The sequence below is a fragment of the Emiliania huxleyi genome, assembly GCF_000372725.1.
Source record: "Emiliania huxleyi CCMP1516 unplaced genomic scaffold EMIHUscaffold_5, whole genome shotgun sequence".
In the NCBI taxonomy this organism is placed as follows: domain Eukaryota; phylum Haptophyta; order Isochrysidales; family Noelaerhabdaceae; genus Emiliania; species Emiliania huxleyi.
This window is the reverse complement of record NW_005198244.1, coordinates 1,563,428-1,588,900: the sequence shown is the minus strand read 5'-3', so window position 1 is coordinate 1,588,900 and position 25,473 is coordinate 1,563,428. Positions and strand designations below refer to the sequence as shown.

The following is a 25,473-nucleotide window of genomic DNA, read 5'->3' as shown; positions in this document are numbered from 1 at the left end:
CTGCCGAGCCCTCCCTCTCGAGCGAACTGCACATGGATGCAGGGCACGCTCGGGTACCTGTCCTCCTACGTCCGGCCGGGGTTCGGTGCATTTGAGATTGAGTGCAGCGGCTGCGAATGCTTCATGAATCAAGTCTACAAGCCCCTTCAGTATCTTCACCCGTTCCCTCATGTGGAGACGGGGAGCAGGCACCTGGGCAACGTCACCGTCTCCGCCTCTACCACATTCAACCTCATTGTGCATCCCGGGATGGCGTGCGAGCTTCACATCACGCACCGGCGCCGCGCGTGTTCCACAAAAGGGCGCAAGAGCAAATGCCCGGAAGACGAGCCGTCCCGGATTCGGATAGACTCGCTCGCGCTGCAGGAAACCCCGGCGGGCGCTGCTGTGAGACGCGCGCGCAAGAGCCTGAACGCCTCCCTTCTCGCGCAGCACTTCCACTTGGACGCTCAGTGTTCATGAGGTTCCGGCCTCTCTAGCCGCACACACCTGTGCTTCTGTCTACTCTAGGATTCGCCGTCGGTTTTCTTTTAAGTTTTCTGATTCGCAGCATGAAGACCGAAGCAAAAGAGTAAAAGTTTGCGTGACAGTCTTTTCGCGGGCCGCACGCCGCCCCAAGTCAAACGCGTAACGCGCAAACCTCCTGGCCCTGGCGCCGATCACATCTCGCGCGGGTAGCCGGAGAATGACGCCAGCAGTTTTGACGTGGAGCACGGACGGCGTGCTTTCCTGTTGTAGAGGGCGTTGAAGCCGAGCGGGAGCAGACGACGGACGAGGTATCGGTGTGGGCCTGAGTGACTCTGGCTAACAGTGATAACAGCCGGGTCGGCAATCTTTGGCACATGAACGGGGGGGGATTGACTCCCTCGCCAACCACTGCCGACCTTTCCCAAAGGTACCATGACGGCGAAGGCGCTGGGATCAAGCCACAACGGGACGATGGACATGGGAGAGATGGGCCTCCAGGCCGACAGCATGTCGTACTCGGAGAATAGCAGGCGCAGAGCTCTTCACATACGCCTCCCTCTTCCCCTTCACACATTTGTGGCCGATTGAGGGGACCCACCGTGCACTGAAAACAGACAATCCAAGGGAGGGATGGGAGGACGGCACGCCGCCACCACACAGGGATTTTAAGAAGAGGGGTGTGGTGCGCTAGCCGTCGCCCACCCTTGGGCGTCTGCCTCTTCCTATCTCTCTTCGCAGTCCCTCTCCGATTCTCGCTGCAAGGCCTTCATGCCACCTCGCGGTCTTCCCACTCTCGTCGTTCTCTCTCTTGTCGCTTCTTCCTCTGTCGCTTCGCTCCCCTCTGCCTCGTTCTGCGACGACGCCGCTGCCTGCCGATCCCTTGCTCTCGCCTCTCGGCGTAACTCTGCCCTCCTCGCGGCATATCCTGGCCCCTCGAGTTTATCGAGCTCTCCTCGCGCAAGGATGACTCTTCAGACGCCCACTGCGATCATTTGCCGCCCAGTCATATCGTTGCTCAGGTCCACTCTCTCTTCGGACACTTGTACCTCCACCGATGATGTTGGCGCTGGGGTCCCCTTCGGGTGCATCGTTACAGCTGACGACGGGATTACCACTGGTGTTTCGTCCTCCTCGGAGAGTCGTCTTCTCCGGCTTCCTTGCGTTCAGCGTGGCTCACCCTCCATGCCGTGAACAGGCGCTTTATCCACCCTATATTCTTCTCTCGCTCCTCTGCCCGTGCCTTGGTCTTGTCGTTGTTTCGCATCCATGTCAGTATGGCGATCGAGGCTGCCTTCCCCACTACCTGTAGTTCTCTCGTCACCTCTCCTGCGAGCTCCCCTCTCTTTCTTTCGGGTATGGAGTCCGTGAGTGCGGGCAGCGTGCAGGTATAAATAAATAAAACGGACACACCAAACAAGGGGTGGGAGAAGGACAGGGTCCCCACCTGCGCGAGCAGGATCTTGTAAGGACGATCAGGGACACAGGGGAACGGGAGCAGCATCGCGACAAAAAGAAAGAAAGAAAACAGACAACCCAAGGGAGGGATGGGAGGACGGTACGCCGCCACCACACAGGGATTTTAGGGGAGAAGTGTGGTGTTAGCCGTCGCCTACCCTCGGGCGTCTACCACTTCCTATCTCTCTCCGCAGTTTATCGCGACACGGAGGGGAGCGTGTAGTGTTTCCCTTCTTTTCACTCGAGAGAGGCTTGCGTCTTAAGAATTCTTTTCACTCGTGCAAAAGCCTGGCCGCAACACGTGTATATTATTTTTGCTTGGGCGGCCCTCATGCCGGGGTAGGTAGGTAGGGTCTGGGCCCTCCCGTCGGGTTTTTCCCTCTCTTCACGCCGGAATTTTCACAGCAGAAAAAGAATTTTTCCGGCCAAATCACGATGTCAACCCTCCCCAAGTCGTTGATCTGGTGCTTGTAGGGCTTAAGAGTGGCCTGCCATGTCACAGGAAGGACTGTGGTTGCAGGATAGTACCACCAGCCATCACTTTAGTTGGTATAGTACCCCACCTTCACCCATCCGGTGATTTCTTTTTTAGTTTCCCATAAGTAAGGTAGGTAGGTAGGTAGGTAGGTAGGGGCAGGGCAGGGGCCGGTCAGGTTTTTGCAGAATTTCAGCATGAGGGCCGGCCAAGCAAAAATAATATACACGTGGCCGCAAGGGCCGGAAGGTGCTCTCGCTCGTTGTGCGCCACTCGCTGCCCATTCGCGAATGGAAGCTGTAATGATGCAGTCGCCAGCGTCGCCAGCGTCGCAAATCAGTGCCAACCTCGTCGCCAACACAGAGAAGCGGCTCGCGTGCGGAACCATCGCTGCGTACTCCGCGCCACGCATGCCCTTCTCCGCCATTGACCTACTCATCCGCCCGGCGCGGATTACAGTGTACCGCGATGCGCTGGGCATGACGATCGCCGCGCAGGCGATGATCGTGTCTCTCTGCAAGTCGGCCGACTTCCTTCTGGGTTTCATGCTTGGCAAGCTGTCTGACGCGACGCGCACGCGCTGGGGCCGCCGGAAGCCGTTCATCGCTCTCTGCAGCCCAGTCTTCATGATTTGCACGCTGCTGCTCGGGTCGCCGGGCTGGTTCTTCTCGCGCCCGCACAGCGCCGACGGAAATTCGACCGTCACCACAGTGTCGGAGGCGTGCGCTGCCCTCGTGGACAGCTCGAACCGCAGCAGCTGCGTCGAGCTGAAGGCGTGCATCGACGCTGCCGTCGCGTCGTCGACGCTGCGCCCGTGGAACGCGACGGACGGCAACGCGGACGGCGTGGCGGCCGCCGCCCCCGCTTCGCTCAGCGCCTACTTTGGTGTCCTCTACTTTTTGTGGCGCCCGACAGCCGGTAGCCTGGAGCCTCCCCGGCAACCCTCCCTGCACCGTCTCGGAGCTTTCCCCCTAGGTACCTGAGCGGCTGGACGAGCAGTCTGATCCCGCGCGAGACGCCGCCTGGGGGGGGGGAGCCCGTCACGCCGCGTCCCTTCACGGCTGCAGCTGTGAACAGGTACGACGCGCTCGGCATGGAGCTAACCTCGGACTACCACGAGCGGGCGCGGCTGGTCGGCGTCGGACGGCCCTCTTGACGCCTCCTCTGAGCCTCCTCTGAAGCGCTCCCGCAGGCGCGCCTCTTCGGCGTCAAGACGGCCTTCCAGTTCATGGGCTACCTGCTGCAGATCGGGGTCGGGCTAGGCGCACCGCGGCCCGCGAGGCGAGACCGCCCTCGACCGCTGCTCGCACCTCGCCTCGACCCCTGCAGGCGTCTCCTTGGCCTTCGAGACCGACGTCCTGATGCAGGTGCGGCTGCAGGCGGTCGCATACTCAGCGCTGCTCGGCCTCTGCTTCGCACTGCTGCTGCGCTCTGTCGCTGAGCGGCCCGCGCAGCGTAGATGCGCACGACAGCTGTACCCTCTCGGCCTCTCTTCCGACTGCACCCGACAAGACACGCGGCTGTGCCCCGTCGCACTCGCCCCCCTCAGGCTCGCCATTCCCGCGGACCCGTGCCAACTCACGCGACGCGCCCTCTGGTGTGACGCAGGCCGCTGAGGCCGCCCAAGCACGCGCCGCTGCCGATGGTGCCTGCGGTGCGGCAGCTGCTTGCTAACGGGCCGTACCGGCAGTACCTCATCTTCAAGGTGCCGATGACGATCGCGTCGCTGCTGCCCGCAAACTTGATCATCGACTACATCAAGTACTCGATGCGGATCGAGGACTTCAACGCTACCTACTACGTCGCCTTCGCAATCGTCCTGCTCTGCGTCTTCGGTGCCCCCCCCCCGCCCCCCACCACCCTTCTCTCGCTGACCCCCCGCTCCTCCCACCCGCCCCTCCCGCGCGGTGCGAGCAGGTGCCATTCCGCTGCTCATCTCCGCGGCGCGCCGATGGGGCAGAAGAGGGTTTGCTCGCCGCCGCCTGGCGCCTCTCCAGCTACGCACGCGTGCTCCACCGTCTCATTAGGCAAGAAGGAGGTTCTCGCCACCACTTGCGTGGTCGACTCCCTCCGCTTGCCAGTCGGCTCCTCGCCTCGCCCCTCTGAGCCTTCGCAGAGCCGCCCTACAGGTCGAGGCCCTCCTCTTCGCAGTCGCCTTTGCCATCCCTCCCGGCGCGATGGCGGACGGGCCGCTCTACATCCTCTGCGCTTGCGTCGGGTTCGGGATGGCCGCGTCGTACGTGCTGCCCGACGCACTCCTCGCAGACATCATCGACTACGACGAGCTGCACACCGGGCTGCGTTCCGAGGGACTGTATACGGTCGTCGAGTCCAACCTCCAGCAGTATGCCGAGATCGTCGGCGGCGTGGTCCCGTCGCTAGTCGCCTACTTTGCGGGCTTCCAGAGCCTGGGCGGCTGCTCCTGCGGCTGCGGCGCCAAGTGCGACGCGGACTACTTGCGCTGGAGCTGCCCCGCCGACGTCGGGCACGCCCGCGCCGCTGGGCTACGCCGCACTCTCCTTGGCCCCTCCTCGACCCTTCCTCGGAGCTCTAGGTACGCCTGCACCGACGGCTTCGGCGCAACGCTGCTCTACGGGGAGCCAGACAGGGCCGCGCCGTGCACCGTGCAGCCGGAGGGCGTGCAGTGGTCCTTCCGCGTCTTCTTCCTCGCCGTGCCGGCCGCGTGCTACTTGCTGGCTGCGATCCCGGCGCGGCCAGATCCCCATCTCGCAGCCCACTCGGAGCCTTCCCGGAACCCGCCCGGCACCTTCCATGTAGGCCTGGAAGCTGCCCATCTCGTCGCATTCGCACCGCGCGATCGTCGCCCAGCTGCGCGCGCGCGAGGCGGCAGAGGCGGCGGCCGCGCGCCCCGCCGCTTGCTCGGAGGCGGCAGAGGCGGTGGCGGGAGGGGCGGAGGCGGGAGGGGCGGAGGCGGGAGGGGCGGAGGCGGGAGGGGCGGAGGCGGGAGGGGCGGTGGGCGAGGCCGACTCGGAGGCGGCAGCGCCGCCGCCGTACTTGGCGACAGACCCGCTGACAGGCCGACAGGTGCGGCTGCCTGGCCACCGCGCCACGGACGTGTTCGAGGCGCACTTCTCGAGCGGGGAGCGCGCGTTCGCGCGGCGGCGGAACGAGCCGCTGCCCGCGCTGCGCTGGCTGCTGCGGGTCCGGCTCGGCGTCTGGTCTGCGATTGTGGCGTGCTTGGTCGCGCTCGTCGCGGTGCTCCACGTCGTCGGCGCCGAGCTAGTCTTCACGACGGTGGTGACACTCGGCTGCCTCGGCCTGGCGGGCGTGACGCTGCTTGTGGCGTGGGACGCCGCGAGGCTGCGGGCGACGTGGGGCGCGGCGGCGGTGACGTGGAGCGCCGGTGCCCGAGAGGGCGCCATGGGCAGGAATAAGGTGGAGTCGGGCGACAGCATCGAACTTGACGGGAGCAATGTCGAACCGACACGCCGGTGGCGGGACTTGGCAAGCGACACGCCGGTGGCGGGATTTGGCGAGTTCCGATAGCAGGCTGAGGGGGAGGGTGAGCGCACCTAAAAGGTCGAAAAAGTAATATATCTTTACTTCCAACACCCGGACGTGCCTCCACCGGCACGCCGCTTCCGACAGGGTGATGGAAGGTTCGACGCACCCCCGGACTGGGCGGAGAGATCCCAGGGCACGCTCCTGGGCTGTCCGCCCCGCCCCCACTTGCCCTGAGCCCCTGACTGCACAGGATAGCGTGCCCCGACAAACGGCGACACATAGCGGGGGACACTGCGCCGGGGGGTATGCCTAACTTTGGTGCTTTGTGTGGGTCGCGTTCCCATGGTAGCTGTGTGGCTGAAGCCCTCGTGCCGCTGGCTTGCCCCTTCCAGCGGCTGGCCCCTCGAGACTGTCGGTGCTTTTGGCGGGAGGAGGGGGAGAGGGAGGCCCGGTGGGAGGAGAGGGAGAGGGAGGCCCGGTGGGAGGGGAGGGAGAGGGAGGCCGCCTTGGGCTCTTCTCCTCCCCCCTCCCTGGGCTCTTCTCCTCTCCCCACCCTGGGCTCTTCTCCCCTCCTCCCTCTTGCAAGGCCTCGTACTATTTCACGTTATATCAGGCACTGCCTTTGATGCCTTTGCAAGAACCGCCAGCGGCGGTGGTCGAACCGGTTCGCGGTTCGAGCCGGGACCTTTTGGCTCCCGGTTCGGAACTCGCTTGGAGGGTTGCTTCGCTCTCGCGGAGCGAGCGCGGGCGCGTGGGTGCGTGTGCGCGTGCGCTGCTGCAAGGCGAGGCGAGGCGAGGCGCGGGGCGGCGCGGCGCGGCGAGGCGGGCGGCGGCGGCGCGCGGTCGTTCTTTTTGCCCGGGTGAGGCGTGGCTTGCGCGCCGCGCGGTGATGACGCAGCACGCTGAAAAGTCCTTGGTGAGCCACCGCGGTGGCAGCGAGCCAAAGCAAGCCACCTGCCGCATGACGGGTTGACAGACGGCGTCTCTTTTTCACCGCACCTAAAAGGTCGAAATCTTGATGTTACATGTTTTGACCGCGCAAGATGTAAAGGGTGGCTAAGGGCTCTGCCCGCAAGGCGCCCGCGTCGCAGACGCGGTACCATTGACAAATCTGCAATATACCCCCACACGAACAAATAGCAAAATCCGAATACCGTGCGCAAATCCGACCCGATGTGAGCCGTGCAAGCCTTCAGCTGGTGCCAAGACATCCGTAAAATTAGATAAAAATGAAGCCAACAACGTCCGCCAAATCGGGGAAAGCCGCTGATCGAGCCCAGCGTGCCCGCGGCCGCCTCCCGCGCAGCACCACCGCTGGGGACGACACGCTGCGGAATCGGATCGAGCCCATGCACCGGGCAAAGAAGGACGCTGCAGAAGCGGTTGGAGAGGCAGCCGGCGTCTGCCGTCACAACGAGTCCCAGCGCTGGTTGGACATGCGCGTCGGCTCGCCCGAGGACTGCTATCGCGACCCTCCCGTCGTGCCGCAGCCTCCGACGAGCTCTGCAACCGAGGAGAGTGAGGGTGCGCCTCCCCTCACTGCTGGCCTGGCTGCGCACCGCCCCACAAAGCACCCCCTCGAGCATCTCTACAAGTACAAGTACAAGGGCGACCTTCTCCAAGTCGTCAACGCGCCCGGCGGCTCCGGCAAGACTTTAGCCTTGGCCACCCTCCTTGCGGAGCAGGAGGAGATCCGCTCTCGGTCGGCAACGTGGCAGCTAGTCGAGGGACACGGTAGTTGTGGACCCCCGGAGTGTCTGAGGACAGGAGAGAGAGAGCTTTTGTGGTGTTGGTGTACGCAATAACGGGACAGGGTAGTCGTTCTCTCTAGCTCCCCTTCTGGCTCTTAGCATGAGCTGCGCCCTGTGTCCGACCCCTTTTGCGCAGCAACACCTTAAACTTTTAGGCCCTCCAAATTCGGGTCGGAGCGTAGCGGAGTGGGCCCCGAGTTTGAAAAGGGCGACGGACGCTTGCGTCCTAGCCTCCAACAACGCCTCCCCGGCGCAGAGGGGCCCCCGGAGGGATGCGCAACCGCTCCACGCCACGCCGCTTGCGGCGGTCCCATGCCGAGGGGTTACTTTTTCTTGAAGCAAACATACAGCTGCAAGGCTGCAGTCCGAGCCACACCTCGGCATGCCCACCCCCTCGGACGCGAAGAACCGCCCGCAGCTGACGTACGCGATCGGCGACCACGTCGAGTGCTGGTGGCAGCCGGATGCGCAGCGGCCGGGCCAGTGGCTGCTCGGCGTCGTCACGGCGCGCTGGTGGCGGGCGCCGCACTGGCCCGAAGGCCGGTACGCGCCGTACCAGGTGCGGCTGCAGGACGGCTCGCTCATCTACGCGCCGAACGATTCGGGCCAGTGCATCCGCGAGGCGGCGCCACAGCTCGAGGGGCAGCCCGCCTTCGCCGCATCGGCAGACGCGATGGGGACGATGCTCGTCCCGCCGCCGCCGGAGCCGTCTGAGGTGGCGTGGCGCAAGGCAAAGACGCCGAACGGCGAGACGTACTGGTTCCACCCGGTGACCAAGGAGTCGCGCTGGGACGAGCCGCCGCCCGAGGGGAGAGACTCGCACGCGCACGCCCACGCACACGCCCACAGCGGCGGCTGCGGGGCGGCGGAGAGCACGCAGCTCCCGGAGAAGGTGCGAGCCGCGGCGGCGTCGGGAGAGGTGGAGGCGGTGGAGGCGTACCTGCGCCAGCACGGCCGTAACATCGAGGCCGTCGACGCGTCGGCGCGCGGCCTCCTCTTGCCCCCTCCCACTCCCTTCCCCGTGCAGCGTCTCGCCTTGCCCTCTCTGCCCTCTCTTGCCCTCCCTTGCCCTCTCTTGCCCTCTCTGCCCTCTCTTGCCCTCTCTGCCCTCTCTTGCCCTCTCTGCCCTCTCTTGCCCTCTCTGCCCTCTCCCCCTTGCGCGCCTGCGATAAGGCCGTCCGCCCGCCCCCACCCCGCGCCGCAGGGCCGCACCCTGCTCATGGCGGCGGCGCACGGCCCCCGCGGCGCAGCGCTCGTCCCTCCTCTCGTCGCCGCTGGCGCCTCCCTCGACGCGCGAGACGAGCACGGCAGCCTCGTCGCAGCAGCGGCGGCGTACCGCCCGCGGGCGGTGTGCGAATAACATGTCCGCGCCGCGCCGCGTAGGCTGCACGCCGCTGATGCTCGCCGCCCTGCGGGGCCGCTCCGCCGCCGCCGCCGCCTTGCTCGAGGCTGGAGCAGCGCCCGATGCCACCGACCCGCGCGGCGGCCGCCCGCCCGCCTCGCCGCCTCCCCGAGGGCACGTCGAGGCCACGTCCGCGACACGTCCCTAGGCGGCTCCGCCCTCCACCTCGCCGCCTTCCAAGGCCACGTCGAGGTTGTTCGCACGCTGCTCGAGCGAGGCGAGACCCGCTTACAGCCCCCCGGGGCACTTCTTACACACGCCTCCGAGACGCCTCCGAGACGCCTCCTGCGCTTGCCTCGCCCCCGCCACACCCCTCTCCCCCCCCCTTCCCCTGCAGGCGCGAGCGCTGGTCTCGTCCACCCTGGCATCGGCCTCGCCGCCGCCGCCATCGCAGCAAAGGCGTCGCGCCGCCGGCCTGCTGCTGCTGCTCATCAGCCAGCAGGGTGTGAATCATGAGTGCCACTGATTGACCAGGCGGGCCACGCCGGCGTGCTGCAGCTGCTCGGCGAGCCCGCGGAGGCTGAGGCCGAGTCCGAGGGCGGCGGCGAGGGCGGCGGCGCGCCTCCGACGCCTCCTACTCAGGTGGGGGCACCTGTTGCTGGGTGCTGCTCCCGTGCCTGACTCCCTTGTTGACGTGCCCGTGCTACCAGCAGGCGGCCGGCCAGCAGGCGGCCAGCCCGCAGCAGGCGGCCGGCCTGCGTTGGCTCTCGTCGGCGGCGGCGCACGAGCTCGCCCTGCAGCTGGGCCCCGCCGTCGCGCAGCTGACCAGCACGGCTGTCTAGATGCGGACTACACAGCGGAGGACACACTCTTCCACCACAACCAGCCCTCTCGCGCCTTGGCTGGACTCCCCCAAGCTGCAGGCCGGACTCCCTCAAGCTGCAGGACTCCCCCAAGCTGTATTCGCCGAGAGCTGGTGCGTTGGTACGGCTAGGCACGGCTCGCTCTGCCGCCATCGCGCAGCAGGCGCGCAAGGCGCCCGCGGTGCTGCCCGCCGAGCTGCTGCGGGGCGCCGGCCTCGCCGACCTCGTCCGCACGTGGCTGCAGCAGGGCGGCAGCGCCGACGCGTGCAGGGCGGGGAGGCGGGGGTCGCTGCTTCACCTCGCGGCGGCGGACGGCGACGAGGGCTGCGCCGAGGCGCTTATCAAGGCGGGCGCCGCGATCGAGGCGAGCGACGACGACGGGCGCACCCCGCTGCTCACCGCGGCGATGAACGGTCGGCCTGGCGTCGTGAGTGCGCTGCTGCGCGCGGGCGCGCGGGGCGCGAGGCGTGCGGTGCCTGGAGAAGCAGGTTGTGATTGATCCTCATCCGTTCCTCCTAGGGGCGAGACGCGAGGCGCGCGACACGGGCGGCCGCTCGGCGCTGCAGCTGGCGGAGGAGGGTGGCCACGCTGCGGTGGCGGTGCTGCTGCGGGGCGGCAAGCGCGCCGCCGCCGCAAGCAAGCAGGCGGCCGCCAAGGACGCGGGGAAGGAGGGAGGCAAGGAGGGAGGCAAGGAGGGAGGCAAGGAGGGAGGCAAGAGGGGGGGCGGCAAGCCCGCCCGAAAGGGGGACGCCGCGGCTTCGGGCGGCGAGCGGGCAGCCTCTCCGGCCAAGCCCCACTCGGCCGAGAAGCCCCCCTCCGCCGCCGCTGCGCCCGCGCGCTCCGCGCCGCCTCCGGAGCTGATCACGCGGCTCGGCGGTCCGGACGGTAAGCAGCCCGAGGTTGACTCCGAGTGGGAGGAGGGGCTGGCCGCGTGGCTCTCTGCGGGCGGCGCCGTGGACAACGTCGAGCCGATGACGGGGCGGAACTTGCTCATGTTTGCGGCGCAGGAGGGGCAGCAGCGCGCCGTCGCCTCGCTGATCGGCGCGAAGGCGACGCCGAACGTCGTCTCTGCGGCGGGCGCGGTGCCCGGCGGCCGGCCGGGCTGCTCTCCGCTGCTGCTCGCCGCCGCCGGAGGCCACTCCCGCGTGATGCAGCTGCTGCTCGAGGCCAAGGCCACGCCCGACCCGCCGCCGCTTTCCGCCAGCGGCAACGTCGGCTGGTCCGCGCTCCACGCCGCCGTCGACCTCGGTTCGGCGGCCTGCGTGCGCCTCCTCCTCGCCGCCGGCGCGCGCACCGACATCCTGCACCCGCAGTCGGGCGCCGCCCCTATCTCGGCCGCTCTCGCAAACGGCAATGTGACTTGCGCGATGCTGCTCGAGCACCCCAACCGCGCCGGTATCAAGGCCGCGCTGGTCTGATACCCGCCGTGCCGCTCGCCCTGGCCCCTTCCCTCTTCTTGTATCTGTGGGTGTGTGATATTGTGTGAAGGGCGCCCCTCGCAGTGTCTGTGTGTGCTTCTTGGAGTCCGCCGTTCCGGGGGGTGGCCATGGGCGATGGGGGGGCTTGCCCGGCCGCTTGGCCTTCGTTGCCGCCCGCCCTCTACGGACTACGCTCTAGCCCCCTCTAGCACTAGCTTGGGCGCGGGGGTCTCGCTGGGGGGCATGGGGTCCGCGCGGCCGACGTGAGCTGAGGGCCGTGAGGTCGTGAGCTAATCTATCTCAGTACTCAGACGACCCTCCACGCTCCAGTTCGCAGTTGTCCAGAGCTCGAGAGTCGTCGTACTGACGTATGTGTGGAGACTGGAGTGTGCACACCTGCTGCTCGCACCGTGGTCCGTGCCACGCGTCGCAGCTTCGAGCTTGCGCCCGCCGGGCCGCGCAAGACGATTTGTAATAGATAACATTCCGGCGTACAGAGTGGACGCCGGCACGCGCCACGCTCGCGCGCCGTGGCTCATCCCATCAAGTGCACACTCAACATACACATCTCGCTCTGCAGCCTCTGGCTCTCATACGTCTTAGTACTTATCGCGGACGCGCGCTAGAAGGTCGGAGAAAAGGAGGGCGGGAGGGAGGGAAGAGCAACGATGCTCCCGCGCTCCGCCCTCCTTTTTTTTCCGCCCCTCACCAGGTGCCGTGGGGCGACTTGCCGTTGGCGGCGGCGGGCGCGGCGGCGTTGTTGCCGCCCTCGCGCGCCGCGTAGCTGACGGTCATGTCCTCGCAGTTGATGCCGACCATCGGAGCGCCGAGGTCCTCCGACACGCGCGCGAGCACCTTCGGGTCGTTGTAGTTTGCCACCGCCTCGACGATGGCGCGCGCGCGCTTGGCGGGGTTGTCCGACTTGAAGATGCCGGAGCCGACAAAGACGCCGTCCATGCCTGCGGAGGGGTCGGGGGGAGGCCCTGAGCCAAGTCCCGCACGGGGCCGGGCACGCGAGGGTCGGCAGGCAGGGACAGGCAGGCAGGCTGGCAGGCAGGCTGGCAGGCTGGCTGGCTGGCAGCGGCGCCGCGCACCGAGCTGCATCATCAGCGCGGCGTCGGCAGGCGTCGCGACGCCGCCCGCCGCGAAGTTGACGACGGGCAAGCGGCCAACCTCGGCGGTCTGCTTGAGGAGGTGGTGCGGCGCGCCAATCTCCTTCGCGTACGTGTAGAGCTCGTCCTCGTCCATCGACTGGACCTACGGGGAGGGTTCCGAGAAGCTTCCGGGAGGGCTCCGGCTCCTCGGCCGGGTCCTCAACCATGGCGGGACCTTCTTGATCTCGCGGAGGAGGGTGCGCGCGTGCCGCACCGCCTGTGTGTGGGTGTGTGGGGGGGGTCTCAGTCGTGCGTCCCGGAAGGGGGGGGCGAGGCAGGGCGAGGGCAAGGGCGAGGGCGAGGGCGAGGGTGAGGCGAGGGCGCAGAGGAGAGGGAGAGGGCAAGGCGCCTCGACCACATTGCCGGTGCCCGCCTCGCCCTTGGTGCGGATCATGGCGGCGCCCTCCGCCACGCGGCGCAGCGCCTCGCCCAGGTTGCGGCACCCGCACACGAAGGGCACCGTGAACTTGTGCTTGTTTGTGTGGTTGTCCTCGTCCGCCATCGTGAGCACCTCCGACTCGTCGATGTAGTCGGCGCCGATCTCCTGGAGGATCTGGCACTCCACGAAGTGACCGATCCGCGACTTGGCCATCACCGGGATGGTCACCGCCGCCTTGATCTCCTTGATCATCTTGGGGTCCGACATGCGCGCGACACCGCCTGCATGGCACGGCATGAAGCGATGTCGTAGAGAAGGGAGCGGGCGCTGGCGTCGGGTGCGAGGAGAGAGGAGCATGTGTAAGCGAGAGCAGGTGGGCGGGAGCTGATGGGAGCAGGGAGGAGAGTGGTTCACCGTCCTTCCGGATGTCGGCCGGGACGCGCTCGAGCGCCATGACGGCGCAGGCGCCCGCCTCCTCGGCGATGCGAGCCTGCTCAACGTTGACGACGTCCATGATGACGCCGCCCTTGAGCATTTGGGCCATGCCAGCCTTGACGGCGAAGGTTCCAGTGGAGGCCGCCATTGTTGATGAGAGCTCACGTCGCACCCCCCGGGACGCGACCGGGTTTGTTTTTTGGTGGACTGTGTGGGGGTTGCTCTTCGCAAAGAGAGCAACCCTGCTACACCTACTACCACCGGAAGAACACACAGATCCGCCACATTGCAAGGGGCGTGGGGTCTGGCGCCCCACGTCACGGACTCATCACGCGACGCCTCCCACCTCTCGAGACGGCGCGCAGCATAGTACCGGCAGCGGCCGGACGCAAAAGGACATGCAAGGGACACACAATCTCTGCAAGGGAGCAGCCACGTCGCATGCGAGGCGAGGCTGCCGCTCAGTTGAGAGCGTACCCAGACAGGAGCAGCAGGAAGAAGAAGAAGAGCCTGGCGGCATTGGAAAGGGGTGGGCGGGCGGGGTGGAGGCGTGGGAGGGGAAAGGGTCTCTCCGCTCACCCGCCGAAGATTGCGTTCGACTTTTGCGACTCTGTCCACGTGTTTGTCCCAAAGCCGTACGATTGGTTGTCCTCAAAGCCGGCGATCTCAATCTATTAACGCGTCAAGAGCTGTTGAGTTCACAGTCCTGCGCGACTGGGTGTCCTCCAGGCCTGCAATCTCGACCGTGTCTGGCGTGAAGAACGCCTTTGGCGACTTGCACTGCGGGCAGGTCCACGAGTCGCCGAGCAGGTCGAAGGGCGTGCTGGGCGGCGCGGTCATGCCCGCGCCGGTGGCCTGCGAGGCAAAGGCGGGGGGTCGAGGCCGTGGGGGTGGGGGTGTGGCGGTGGCGGAGAGCGGCACTGGTGGTACGGTAGACAGGAGGCGTGTGCACGGGGGCTGGAGCAGCCCGCGCTGTGTGTGGTCCGTATCTGTGCCGATGCCCCACATCTCTGGTGGCCGGCCCATCAGAGACCTTCGCATGCTGTGCCGCCTCCGCCGTGCCGCCGATGCGCACCGTGGGTGCGAGGTGGCATCGGGCAGGCGGCGGGTGCCGCTTGCGGGGGCGGAGGGCGCGCGTGTGCATGCGCGCGGCGCACCATTTTGTATTTGTACCCGCAGACAGTGCACGAGGCGTCGCCATTCTCCTTGCGCATGAAGACCTCCGCCGCGCGCAGCCGTGCAATCTCCTTCTCCTTCTCCGTCAGCTCGCGCTCCTCCTCCTGCGCCGGGCGGACGCGGCCAGCCTCAGAGCGGGACGACGTCACGGCGCGGGGCGAGAGCCGTGAGGCGCGGGCGAGAGCGGCCGCCCCGAGCGGGGCCGATGGACGAGTGGGAGCGCGGGGTCCGATGCGCCCGCGGCAGCAGAGGCGGGCGCGGCGGCAGAGGACCGATCCCACGCGGGGCTGAGCGGCACCTCCACCGCTTCCGTCGTTGACGCAGAAACCTTGACGTCGGATTCGCCAAAGTAAAAATCGTCTCCGGACATCATCCGCAGCGGCGAGGCGAGGCGGGGCGCTCGCAGCCCCGGCTGAGCAAGCCGCAGAGAAACCGCGGCATCGGCGCCGATCAACACCGCGAAAATGCAGCAGCGAGCTGACATCGTTAGCTGTGCTCTTTCGTAGAACAGTCCGCCGTCTGTTTTTTTCCTTCGCTCATTGCGCTCATTAACAACGACTCGACGAACATGCCTGCCATGGCCCATGGAAGATCGTGGTATGCGGTAGTCTTGCTCTTGGTACAAAGGAAGACAAAAAACAAAAAGTCAAAAAACGATAAACGTGGTAAGGTAAGGTAAGGACTAAGGTAAACGTCTCCACACACACAAGGTGGTGGGGCAAGGGGGGGCGACCCTCGCATCTCCACGCCCGGGACACGGAAACGTGGTAGAGATAGAGTTGTTTGGACCGCTTTGGCATTGCTAAAATCTCTCTCTGGAGGACGACAGTCGACACGCCCGGAGACAGTGCGGTCAGAAAGGTCCATGCCTTACGTAGAAGTGAATAACAAGTTTTCTGCAACGTGAAGGCTCTCCAAAAAAGTCAAACCGTTCGTTGCGGGTCTCGCGCCCACGCGGCGCTCCCGTCGTCTGGCCCGACGAGGCAGCCAGCCACGCCGCCCTGGCACCGGCGCCGTGGTTCGCGCAGCAGCGTCGGCCACCACTCTTCGGAGGGGGGGCTCGTCCGCCCGGCCTGGTCGCTGGCCGCGCAGCCGCCGCTGTAGCCGCCCGGCGTTGGCGGTGTGAAGGGGCAGGCGGCGGCGGCGCAGCGGACGGGGCCGAGCGCGAGGGCGGCGGGCTCGAAGCACTCTCGGTGCCGCGGCAGCGCCTCGGGGAGGGCGGGGTCGAAGGCCTGGCGGGGTGGGGCGGGGTTGGGCGGGGGTGGGAGGGAGTTGCGGGGGCGGTGAGGAGAGTGGGGCCAGGGCGTGGGGCGTTGGCAGTGAGCGGAGCGCGGAGGGTGTGAGGGGCGAGGCGCCTGGAACCAGGAGCGCTCGCTCAGCTGCGCAAAGTCCATCCCGTTGATGCCGGCGCGGCTGTCCGCGTAGCCGGTAGCACAACGTGCTTTTAGGCATGCGCCGCCCTTTGGTGTGGCGGCGCGGCGGGGTGCGGGGCCGAGGTGCACTACCATTGGCCCGAAGTTGGCCCACTTTGCGTTGCGCCGGTGGCCGTCGTCGCTCATGCCGGGCAAGCGGGCGATGTTGCGGGCGAGCGGGGCGGGCACCTCGGAGAGGTGGACGTTGAGCTCGATCCAGCCTCGTGTCCTGCCGGAGGGGCGCGTGTCGAAGGCCGGAGGGGCGCGTGTCCAAGGCCGGAGGGGCGCGTGTCCAAGGTCGCGTCGCGGACGCGCCGGCACGCAAGGATCGGGGCTGGGCCCCTTCGCTACTCCCGTGGGCGACGCTCTCACCGGCCGCGGATGGCCGCGCGCGGCATCGCAAACTGCGCCATCGCCGGCCAGTGCAGCGCCGTGGGCATCGCCGCGGAGCCGTTTGCAAACGGGCGGAGGAAGGAGGCGAGCCACCAGTGGAGCGGCCGGTAGCCGCCGTACGAGCGAGCGCCAAATGGCTCGCGGACCGGGACGCAGCCGCAGCCGGCAGGCAGCCACGGCGTGGCCGCGGCGGCGGGGTCGGCGACCTGGGAGGGCGATGGAGAAGAAAGGTGGTCGAGGGAGAGGCACCATGCGCGAGGGGTGTTGAGAGCGCGTCGGTGCTTTCGGGCGCGCCTTTCGCGACTCGAAGCTGGCCTCGAGGGTGCGCGCCCAGCCGACTGCGGAGAAGGCGTGCTGCTCGAGCGTCCGCTTGAGCACTTGCAGCTGCGGGTCGTCCTGCAGGCAGGGCCACTGCGGGTGTGAGCGCGGGCGCTGCGGCTGAGACATGGGTAACGGTGCGTCGAAGGGCCTGCACGAAGAGGGCGATGCGCGGCAGGTGGCGGTAAAAGTCGAAGCAGAAGCGCCAGATGGTGTGCGTCTCGCGCGCGCCCACGTTCGGTCCTTCGATGCAGTGCGCCCGGCCGGCACGCAGGTGGTGTCGCAGCGAGGTGAGGACGCCGCACCGGGTGCCCTTGCCGACCAGAAGCATGCGAGGACCGCCCAGGGATGCGCTGTGATCCGAGAAGAGCTTGCCGAGTTCGTCCAGCTGCCGAAAAGCAGCCTTGCCACTGCGCAGCGACCGGCCTCCCGCAGAGAAGGTCGCGACGGCGGTGAGAGACGAGGACGCGACGTCACGGAGGACGGGCCGCGCGCATTCCTGTGGCCGGCCGTCCTCGAGCAGCAGGGACGATCGGAGGGTGCGGCCGCCCTGGAGGGGACAGCCGAGCGAGTTATTCAACATCGCTTGGTGTCGTGTCTGGTGTCGTGTCTGTCGCGAAGTGCGCACGGCGTCATATATATATTAGGGCCTCTTTTTTCTTTCTGAGGGAAGGTTGAGATAGAAAGAGGCAGACGGGTTAGGGGTTAGGGTGGGCGACGGGTAGCACCTAGAGAGTTTCTTTCTCTCTCCTCTTGGACCTGAACAACGATATGACTTGGTTGGAGAGAGAGAGAGATTTTTAGCAATACCAAACAACTCTAACACTCACACGTAATTTGGGGCCGGGAGCCCTGTGTTTTTGTTTGCTTGGTTGGCGACAAATGAAGAAATGATCGGAGTGGGCGTCAGAAGAGTCGTCCTTGCGCGAGGAGAGCTCGATAAACTCGAGGGGCCAAAATATGCCGCGAGGAGGGCAGAGTTGCGCCGAAAGGCGAAAGAAGCCGCGAGAGCCGAGAGCAAGGGAGCGGCAGGCGGCGGCGCTGTCGCAGAACGAGGCAGAGGAGAGCGACGCGACAGAGGAAGAAGCGACAAGAGAGAGAACGACGAGAGTGGGACGACCGCCAGGTGGCATGAATGAAGGTTGCAGCGAGAATCGGAGAGAGAGAGAGAGAGAATAGAGATTTTTAGCAATACCAAACACCTCTAATACTCACACGTCATTTGGGGCCTGGAGCCCTGTTCACGCGCGCGCGAGACGTGCAGACAGGGTTGCCAGGTGAGAGCGAATGGCGCCTTGGCGCGGTTCACGCCTCGCACAACAGAGAGACTCGGCGAGAGACTGCGAAGAGAGATAGGAAGAGGCGGACGCCCAAGGGTGGGCGACGGCTAGCGCATCACACCCCTCTCCTTAAAATCCCTGTGTGGTGGCGGCGTGCCGTCCTCCCCATCCCTTGGAGCACTCCCTCTATTTTTCTTTGGTTAGCAATCCTCCGTGAGTCCAAAGAAACTATCGGTCCGCCAATGACTTCATTCGTGCTTCTGCTGGCGTTCCCGCCCTCAGCGAGCGCCCTCCTGTCGGTCAAGCCGATCACGAGTGACGCGGGCTACCACTCGCTGCGTGAGGCCACACGAAGCACGGGACGCATCGCCATCGTCGAGTTCTCCTCAGAGACGTGCGCTGCCTGCAAGATTGCCCGGCCGCTCTTCGAGCGGATGGCGGCAATGTACGAAGAGGTAGAGTGGCACGAGCAGCTCTACGAGAGCAGCACAAAGGCGCACTTCAAGTCGTGCGGCATCGCCTTTCTCCCACACGTCCACATCATTCAAGACGGCGTGGCCATCGAGTCCTTCTCATGTCCACCGTCAAAGCTGTACGGTCGAATCGGATCCAAGTTGCACAGTCTCGTGGCACCTCTCAGGCCGCACAGAGGCTGGCTCAACGGCCGGCGGTGGCACAGCTGGAGGATCGGCAGGAGACTTGATCAGGAGTGAGAGAGTGGCTTTGGAGAGATTGGTGTCATCGCGGTAAAATCTATGACACTCGGCCGTGCTCTGCACGTGCGTGTCAGCTCTGCTCTGCGCGTCCGCTCGTTCGTCCGAGAAACTCTCGCCTCTGCCGGTCCTCGGGGAGAAACCATGGGAGATTTTTCCTTTTGTGCACGTGCGGGGTGCGCGTGCGGCCGCGCGCGCGGCGGCGGCGCCATTCCGCCATGCCTCTTCCGGCTACTACCGGCCTCTACCATAATGCATAAATTATGAATTTAATCTAGCAGCACACGGATTAGCCGCCACATGCTCCATGCGCACAATCTGTGACCACCGTATGTGTGCAACACGCGTGCTCAAACAAATGGGCCTGGGAGAGTGAGGGGGTGCAGGCCCGGGCCTAAACCGCGACGCTTAGAGAAGCGCCGCGTCGCCCGCCGCCGCGAGCCGCGTCATCTCGCGCTTCCGCTGCGCGACGGCGCGGGTGGCCGGCACGTCGTCCATCACGTCGATCGCCTCGTTCATCCCCGCGCACGCGACGCACCAGTAGAGGAAGCCCAAGTACTCGAAGATGACCGAGTACTTGTTGCCCTCGAGCCGGCCTCCGGCGTCGCAGTCGTGGCGCGTGCACGGGTAGCGGTAGTAGTCGGTGTCGGGGTCCCAGCGGCACTGCCACCCTCCCGGCCGCTGGTCGGCCCACCGCTGCTGCTGCGGCGGCAGATCCTCGCCCGTGCAGGCGCTCTGCGTCGTGTGCAGCAGGCAGACGTCGACCGTCCGCGGGTTTGGGCCGCCGGCGTAGAGAAAGTGCAGCCAGCAGGCGAAGAAGACGAGCCTGCGTCGGGAGAGCCGGGGGGGAGGTGAGGCGTGTCCTCTGCGCGCTGGCGGGGGCAACCAACTGCGGTGGGAGATGAAGAGAGTGTGCGAGCGCGTGTCGGTCTCGAGCGCTCGCTGGAGTGCAGCCGGAGCACTAGGGGCGTGTGCCGGCGCATCTAGCGAGGCGGGCATGCAGAGGAAGGCGAGCTCGGAGACGACGAGGGTGTAGTAGGCGTAGGCCGAGGCGCCCTCGACGCCGCTGTGCATCGCGATCGGTCCGATGGCTCGCAACTGGTAGCCGCAGAAAGTGAGGAAGATGCCGGCCGCGACCCCGGCGCCTGCAGGCATCGCCGGAGAGCTGGGTGAGAACGGCGGCGGCGGCGGCGAGCCGGCGGCGGCGGCGGCAGTGTGATGCCACAGAGAGGCGAAGGGAGGGCTGTGCCTATGAGTTGTAACGGTCTAGACGGTGTCTCGGCAGGGAGCAGGCAGCGCCTCACCGTGCGGGTTGGACATCTCCTCCTCCCAGCAGCGCTCGTAGCGCGAGGCGGGCTGCAGGTGGCAGTTGGAGGCGAGGGAGGGCATGATGCCCGTGATGGTGGTGAGGACGAAGCCGCACCGCATCAGCCACTCGCCCACCAGCGAGGAGCGGCTCCACGGGTGCGCGTCGCCCTTCGCGGCGTCGACGTACCTCCTGCGCGCCATCTTGTCGATCCGCTTGAAGAAGATGAGCGCGGTGAGCGTGAGGGTCATGAAGAGCATCATGTACCCCTCGCGCTGGATGTTGGCGGTGAAGAAGGAGATGGACGGCGCAGACGACGCCCACGCGCTGCAGCCGAGCGTGCAGTCGACCACTCTCCAGCCGATGATGGCGCCCAGCGCCAAATAAAAGGGCGGGATCAGGATGAAGGCGCCGACGTGGTTGGTCTCTATCGGCTTGGTGCCGCTCGCCGTCTCGCCCAGACCCGACAGCACCCACATGAGGAAGCTGAGCAGGCACCCACCGCCCGTGCCGTACATGAGCAGCAGGCCCGGACCAGAGTGTGGCGCATCCGGTGCGCACGCAATGTCTGTGGCGTTGCCGGTGAAGATGGAGCGGTCGTGGATCCAAGGAAGGCTGCCGTTGTGCAAGCTACCGAAGATGGCGGCCATGGCCGGGCGAGGGCTAGCGGCGAGAGGAGAGGAGAGGGAGCAGAGGCCGGCGGCGGCGGCGGAGGAGGACGAGAGGACCGAGGGGCGAGCCAAGGTGGTAGCCCAAGAAATCACTCCGCGCCTCCTACCGTCGGGTACTTATTTTAAGACGAGGTAAACAGCAATAGATCCGGGTGCAGTGCCGGATCAGTTCCTGGAGCCAGGGGGACCGATTCGCGCTTGCCAAGGGACCAATTGCTGGAAGCCCGCGCAGCCTGCGCTCCGGCCGGCAGAGGGCTTGCGACCCGTGGCAGGGTGACAGCCCGCCGGTGGGCGAGCCAAACTCTGGCGGAGGCAGCCCGCTCAGCCCCAGGCGCCCCTCGAACCGGAGGGTGGTCTGCCGCCGCTGCGCGTTGGGCGCGCCGAGGGCGGGAGACATCAGCTTCGCGCCACAGGTGACCTGGGGGACCGATTCTCGGCAAGTTGGCAGGACGGGCACTGTGAAGGATCGATTGCTGTACAACGAGGGACCAATTCCGTGAGGGCTGGGTATCGATTAGGCCGCTTGAGGGCCGGATCTATTGCTGTTTACCTCGTCTTAAAATAAGTACCCGACGGTAGTTCACGAGGTGGATAAAGCGCCTGTTCACGGCATGGAGGGTGAGCCACGCCGAACGTGCCGAACGTAGTCCAAGAAATGCTGCTCAGCGCGAGCGTGCCTCCGATAAATGGAGACAAGGCCCCACGGTACACGGCGTCTCCACACTAGGCGAGTCACACATGTGTCGTGATTGGGATCAAAGCGCTGATGTGGTGATAGCCCAAGAAATAGCGAACATTTTCTAATCCGTTCGCGGCCGCGGGCGATTTTTCTTCTTGTTTTACATTTAGAGAGAGAGATTTTTGAAAACATTTATGACCGTGATGTGAGCCGTGGACGGACGCAAGCCTTCAGCTGGTGCAAGACATCCGTAAAATTGAAAACAAGAACGTCCGCCAAATCCGTGCTTTCGGAGCAACTTGAGGGGAAGCCGCTGATCGAGCCCAGCGTGCCCGCGGCCGCCTCCCGCGCAGCACCGCCGCTGGGGACGACACGCTGCGGAATCAGATCGAGCCCATGCACCGGGCAAAGAAGGACGCTGCAGAAGCCGCTTAGAGGCAGCCGGCGTCTGCCGTCACAGCGAGTCCCAGCGCCGGTTGGACATGCGCGTCGGCTCGCCCGAGGACTGCTATCGCGACCCTCCCGTCGTGCCGCAGCCTCCGACGAGCTCTGCAACCGAGGAGAGTGAGGGTGCGCCTCCCCTCACTGCTGGCCTGGCTGCGCACCGCCCCACAAAGCACCCCCTCGAGCATCTCTACAAGTACAAGTACAAGGGCGACCTTCTCCAAGTCGTCAACGCGCCCGGCGGTTCCGGCAAGACTTTAGCCTTGGCCACCCTCCTTGCGGAGCAGGACCAGGAGGAGATCCGCTCTCGGTCGCTTACGTGGCAGCTAGTCGCGGGACACGGTAGTTGTGGACCCCCGGAGTGTCTGAGGACAGGAGAGAGAGAGAGAGCTTTTGTGGTGTTGGTGTACGCAATAACGGGACAGGGTAGTCGTTCTCTCTAGCTCCCCTTCTGGCTCTTAGCATGAGCTGCGCCCTGTGTCCGACCCCTTTTGCGCAGCAACACCTTAAACTTTTAGGCCCTCCCAAATTCGGGTCGGAGCGTAGCGGAGTGGGCCCCGAGTTTGAAAAGGGCGACGGACGCTTGCGTCCTAGCCTCCAACAACGCCTCCCCGGCGCAGAGGGGCCCCCGGAGGGATGCTCAACCGCTCCACGCCACGCCGCTTGCGGCGGTCCCATTCCAAGCGAGGGGCCACTTCTTATTGGGAAAGAAGAAAACAAACGACCCCCAAAGCCGCTCCCGGCTCACTCGCTCCTCGCTCGACTAATCGCTCATCCATAGCCCTAGCTGCCACCTCTGCCACTACCAGGCCCACTGGACGCGCCGCATGGAGCAGACCGGGACCACTGACGCCGCCGCAGAGCGCGGCAGCCTCGAGATGCAGTCGCGGCTTGAGCACATCGAGTCGACGCCGTGCGCGAAGAGGTCACAACGCTCGCGGCGATGCAGAGCAAGGCGGCAGCCGCTAGCAAGGCGGCGGACGACAAGACCGCCGCGGCCGATGCGAATGCCAAGGCGGCGCACGAGGCTGCCGCTGCCGAGGTGCAGGCAGAGAAGACTGCGCTTCAAGCCGAGCGCGACGCGATGAAGGACGTGCAGTCCTTTCCGACGGTCATCGAACTCGACGTCGGCGGCACGCGCTTCAAGACGTCGCGGTCGACGCTGTGCAGGTGTGGAGGCTTCCTCGAGGCGATGTTCTCCGGCCGCCACCGCGTCGAGGCCGCGGCGGACGGCTCGTACTTCATCGATCGGGACCCGACGCATTTCCGGTTGATCCTCAACTTCCTCCGCACCGGCGCGGCCATCACGCCCGAGGCCCCGGCCGCGCGAGCTGAGGCGGCGGCCGAGGCTGCCTTCTACGCGCTCGCTACGCTGCAACGCGCGCTGACGGCGCCGCCGCTCGACATGGAGACTCTGCTCTCTCCGGACCTACTCCGCATGCGCCGCGCTGAGAGCGAGATCCGAGCGCGCTTCCTCGCTGATGAGGACGGCCGGCCGTCGCTGCACGAGGGCTTACGCTCGCTGTTCGAGGGCGGCGCGGATGCGATCGCTGCGTCTCTCGTGTACTCGCCTGAGCCAGACGGCTTCCCGCTGCTGCTGCAGAAGCTGGCTCGTCAGCACCACTGGCGCACCTCCAACTGGCAGGGGCAGGTGGCGAGCGGCACACGGGTCGCGGTGCCGTCGCTCGAGGAGTGGCGGACCAACTTCAACAAGCTGCATCCCAACATGCTCAACCGTCTCGCGCCCCTCCTCGCTGGCGGCAAGGTGCTCGTGGCCGGCGGCAGCGTGCTCCACGCTCTCACGCACGGCGACGCGTGCCTGCTGGGCGGCGCGGTGCCGGAACTGGGCGACAAGTACGGCCCTTCGTCAGACATCGACCTCTTTCTGCACACGTGCACCCCGGCAGAGGCGTCGAGCCTCGCCAAGGGCATCTACGACGCGGTGGCGGCGGACGAGGAGCGCTGGTCGATCAGCCGCGGGCGCGGCGTCATCACCCTCGTGCAGCACGTGTCGCGTGCATCAAACGTGAATTGGGGACCAATGTCGGGAATGACGACCCAAGAGCACGGCCGGCGCCACTGCTCCGTTCTGCAGACTGTGCAGATTGTGCTTCGGCTCTACGACTCGCCGGCGGAGGTCCTTCTCGGGTTCGATGTCGACTGCGCGTGTGCGTGGCTTACGACGGCGCTGACGTGTGGGCGCTTCCGCGTGCCGTGCGAGCGCTCAAGACCTGCACCAACGTCCTCAACCCGCTGCACGCGTGGCCTGTGTGCGCCGCGTACGAGTTCCGACTCGCCAAATACGCGTGGCGTGGCTACGCCGTTGTGGTGCCCGGCCTCGATTTCGCCAAGGTCAGCCACGAGCGCATCCGCGACAACGACCTCTCCAAGCTCTCGGGGTTGGCACGACTGCTGCGCATCTCAAACGCTGTTGAGTATGGAAACGTCCACCAGTCCGCAAGGTGCTACGGCCACCAGATGCCCCAGGTCCTCGCGTACAACCTCGAGCTGAGGCCTTCATTCCTCAAAGCTTTGAGCCCCGAAGATAGGCTCGTTCTGATGGGCGGCTCGAACTATGACGGCGAAGATGTGACAGACGGCATCTCTGTCTTCCTGCCTTCGTGCTTCCCGCGGACAGAAGGCGAGTGGAGCATGGGAGACGCCATGGGAGAGTCCTGGCCGCGGGCGCGCGAGACGCGCGGCGAAGCGTGGGCCGAGATCCTCGACTGTGGCGACGAGGGCGGCAGCGTGCCCCGCATGCTGCAGGACGCGTGGGACGAGAAGAAGCGGTCGCGCGAGTACCTGAACGCGTCGGAGCACGACTGCGACGCGAAGTACTACGCGCACGCGTTCGTGGCCTCATGAACGGTTGCTTGTACGTGCATGTACAGTCGGCGGCTGCAGCCCGCGCACAGCAATTACAGATGTAGTCCGCGTCGGAGACTCCGGAGACACCGGAGACCTGTGTGGCACTGCACGACGAACGGCCACATATGTGAGCCGTATACCGTCGGTACACTCAGAGCTGCGTACAGCGTGCACGGGACGCGGGACGGCGTCACGGGCACGGCGAGTCAACGCCACAGGTGAGCGGGTGTGGGACTGGGCGAGCTGCGGGATGTGCACGCCGTGCGGGTGCACGCGCGCGTTAAAAAACGATATTCGACATTCGTGCTTTTACTCGACATGCACCCAACAGCTGCTACATTTGCAGCTAGTACACATCTTCACATGCGGCATGCTCTCACCCTCGACCCCTGAATACAAGTTACAGCCCCCATCCCCACTAAGTCTCTCATGACCACTAGTCGCCCTCAGACGACGAGTCGCTCTCGCCGCCGCGTGAGGGCCCGCCACTGTGCAGGATCCGCGCGATCCGCTCCAGCTCCTGGGGAGAGAGGGCGGCACCGGGGGAGAGGCGGACGGGGGGCCACGGCGCGCTTCGCCGCACGGGCGTGGAGGCGGCCTCGCTCCCGCCCGCAGTTTCGTCCAGCGGGAAGGGCTCGGTGGCCGCGGGTGGTGCCCCTGCGGGCGCCGGCCCGCAAGGCGACGCGCCGCCAATCGGAGGGTCGAAGGCTGCCGCGGGTTGCGAGGCGGGGGCGGTAGCGGCAGCGGCGGCGGGAACGGCGGCGGGGCCCTCGCCACCAGCGCCCTCGCCCGCGGCGGTGTGCAGGACAGGGGGAGGGGCGGCGGGGGAGGGCGCCGGAGGGTCGAGAGGGGGGAAACGGGTCAGGCTCCGCATCACCGCGTCCAGCTCGCTCACGCAACCAGACAGCGACGCCAGCGAGAGCGGCGCTGCGGGCGCAAGCGCGCGCGCCTCACCGCCGCCCTCACCGCCGCCCTCACCGCCGCCCTCACCGCCGCCGCCGCCATCGT

The 25,473-nt window shown here is 66.3% G+C and overlaps 7 protein-coding genes across 7 annotated transcripts; 4 read left to right on the top strand and 3 right to left on the bottom strand.

Moving 5' to 3' along the window:
- Positions 1–2,688: 2,688 nt before the first annotated feature.
- On the top strand, positions 2,689–5,905 carry EMIHUDRAFT_197454 (hypothetical protein; the record flags this gene model as incomplete). Its single annotated transcript, XM_005767232.1, has 8 exons — positions 2,689–3,299; positions 3,476–3,530; positions 3,591–3,650; positions 3,766–3,872; positions 4,007–4,233; positions 4,426–4,457; positions 4,528–5,172; positions 5,393–5,905. The coding sequence occupies 8 exons, from the start codon at positions 2,689–2,691 to the stop codon at positions 5,903–5,905; spliced, it is 2,250 nt and encodes a 749-aa protein (XP_005767289.1).
- A 2,091-nt stretch (positions 5,906–7,996) lies between these two features.
- EMIHUDRAFT_96516 (hypothetical protein) lies at positions 7,997–11,237 on the top strand (the record flags this gene model as incomplete). The annotated part of the gene is made up of 7 exons (XM_005767231.1): positions 7,997–8,506; positions 8,819–8,962; positions 9,354–9,461; positions 9,491–9,598; positions 9,670–9,792; positions 9,983–10,250; positions 10,339–11,237. 7 exons carry the CDS (start codon positions 7,997–7,999, stop codon positions 11,235–11,237), a joined length of 2,160 nt encoding a protein of 719 aa, XP_005767288.1.
- Positions 11,238–11,709: 472 nt separating this feature from the next.
- EMIHUDRAFT_426056 (pyridoxine biosynthesis protein) lies at positions 11,710–13,375 on the bottom strand. Its single transcript, XM_005767230.1, has 5 exons — positions 13,185–13,375; positions 12,741–13,051; positions 12,567–12,608; positions 12,332–12,494; positions 11,710–12,196 (listed from the first exon to the last, which is right to left on the bottom strand). Exons 1-5 carry the CDS (start codon positions 13,351–13,353, stop codon positions 11,943–11,945), a joined length of 939 nt encoding a protein of 312 aa, XP_005767287.1. The 5' UTR covers positions 13,354–13,375; the 3' UTR covers positions 11,710–11,942.
- Positions 13,376–13,789: 414 nt separating this feature from the next.
- Positions 13,790–14,467, bottom strand: EMIHUDRAFT_46707 (hypothetical protein; the record flags this gene model as incomplete). Its single annotated transcript, XM_005767229.1, has 3 exons — positions 13,790–13,876; positions 13,950–14,060; positions 14,363–14,467. Coding segments are annotated over 3 exons (303 nt in total), but the record flags the coding sequence as incomplete, so codon positions are not given.
- A 3,559-nt stretch (positions 14,468–18,026) lies between these two features.
- EMIHUDRAFT_461636 (hypothetical protein) lies at positions 18,027–18,661 on the top strand (the record flags this gene model as incomplete). Its single annotated transcript, XM_005767228.1, has 1 exon — positions 18,027–18,661. One exon carries the CDS (start codon positions 18,027–18,029, stop codon positions 18,495–18,497), a length of 471 nt encoding a protein of 156 aa, XP_005767285.1. The 3' UTR covers positions 18,498–18,661.
- Positions 18,662–18,743: 82 nt separating this feature from the next.
- On the bottom strand, positions 18,744–20,540 carry EMIHUDRAFT_432703 (hypothetical protein). Its single transcript, XM_005767227.1, has 3 exons — positions 19,802–20,540; positions 19,384–19,642; positions 18,744–19,323 (listed from the first exon to the last, which is right to left on the bottom strand). Exons 1-3 carry the CDS (start codon positions 20,451–20,453, stop codon positions 18,906–18,908), a joined length of 1,329 nt encoding a protein of 442 aa, XP_005767284.1. The 5' UTR covers positions 20,454–20,540; the 3' UTR covers positions 18,744–18,905.
- A 3,605-nt stretch (positions 20,541–24,145) lies between these two features.
- EMIHUDRAFT_350401 (hypothetical protein) lies at positions 24,146–24,767 on the top strand. The gene has a single exon (XM_005767226.1). It carries the CDS (start codon positions 24,157–24,159, stop codon positions 24,460–24,462), a length of 306 nt encoding a protein of 101 aa, XP_005767283.1. The 5' UTR covers positions 24,146–24,156; the 3' UTR covers positions 24,463–24,767.
- Positions 24,768–25,473: the final 706 nt, after the last annotated feature.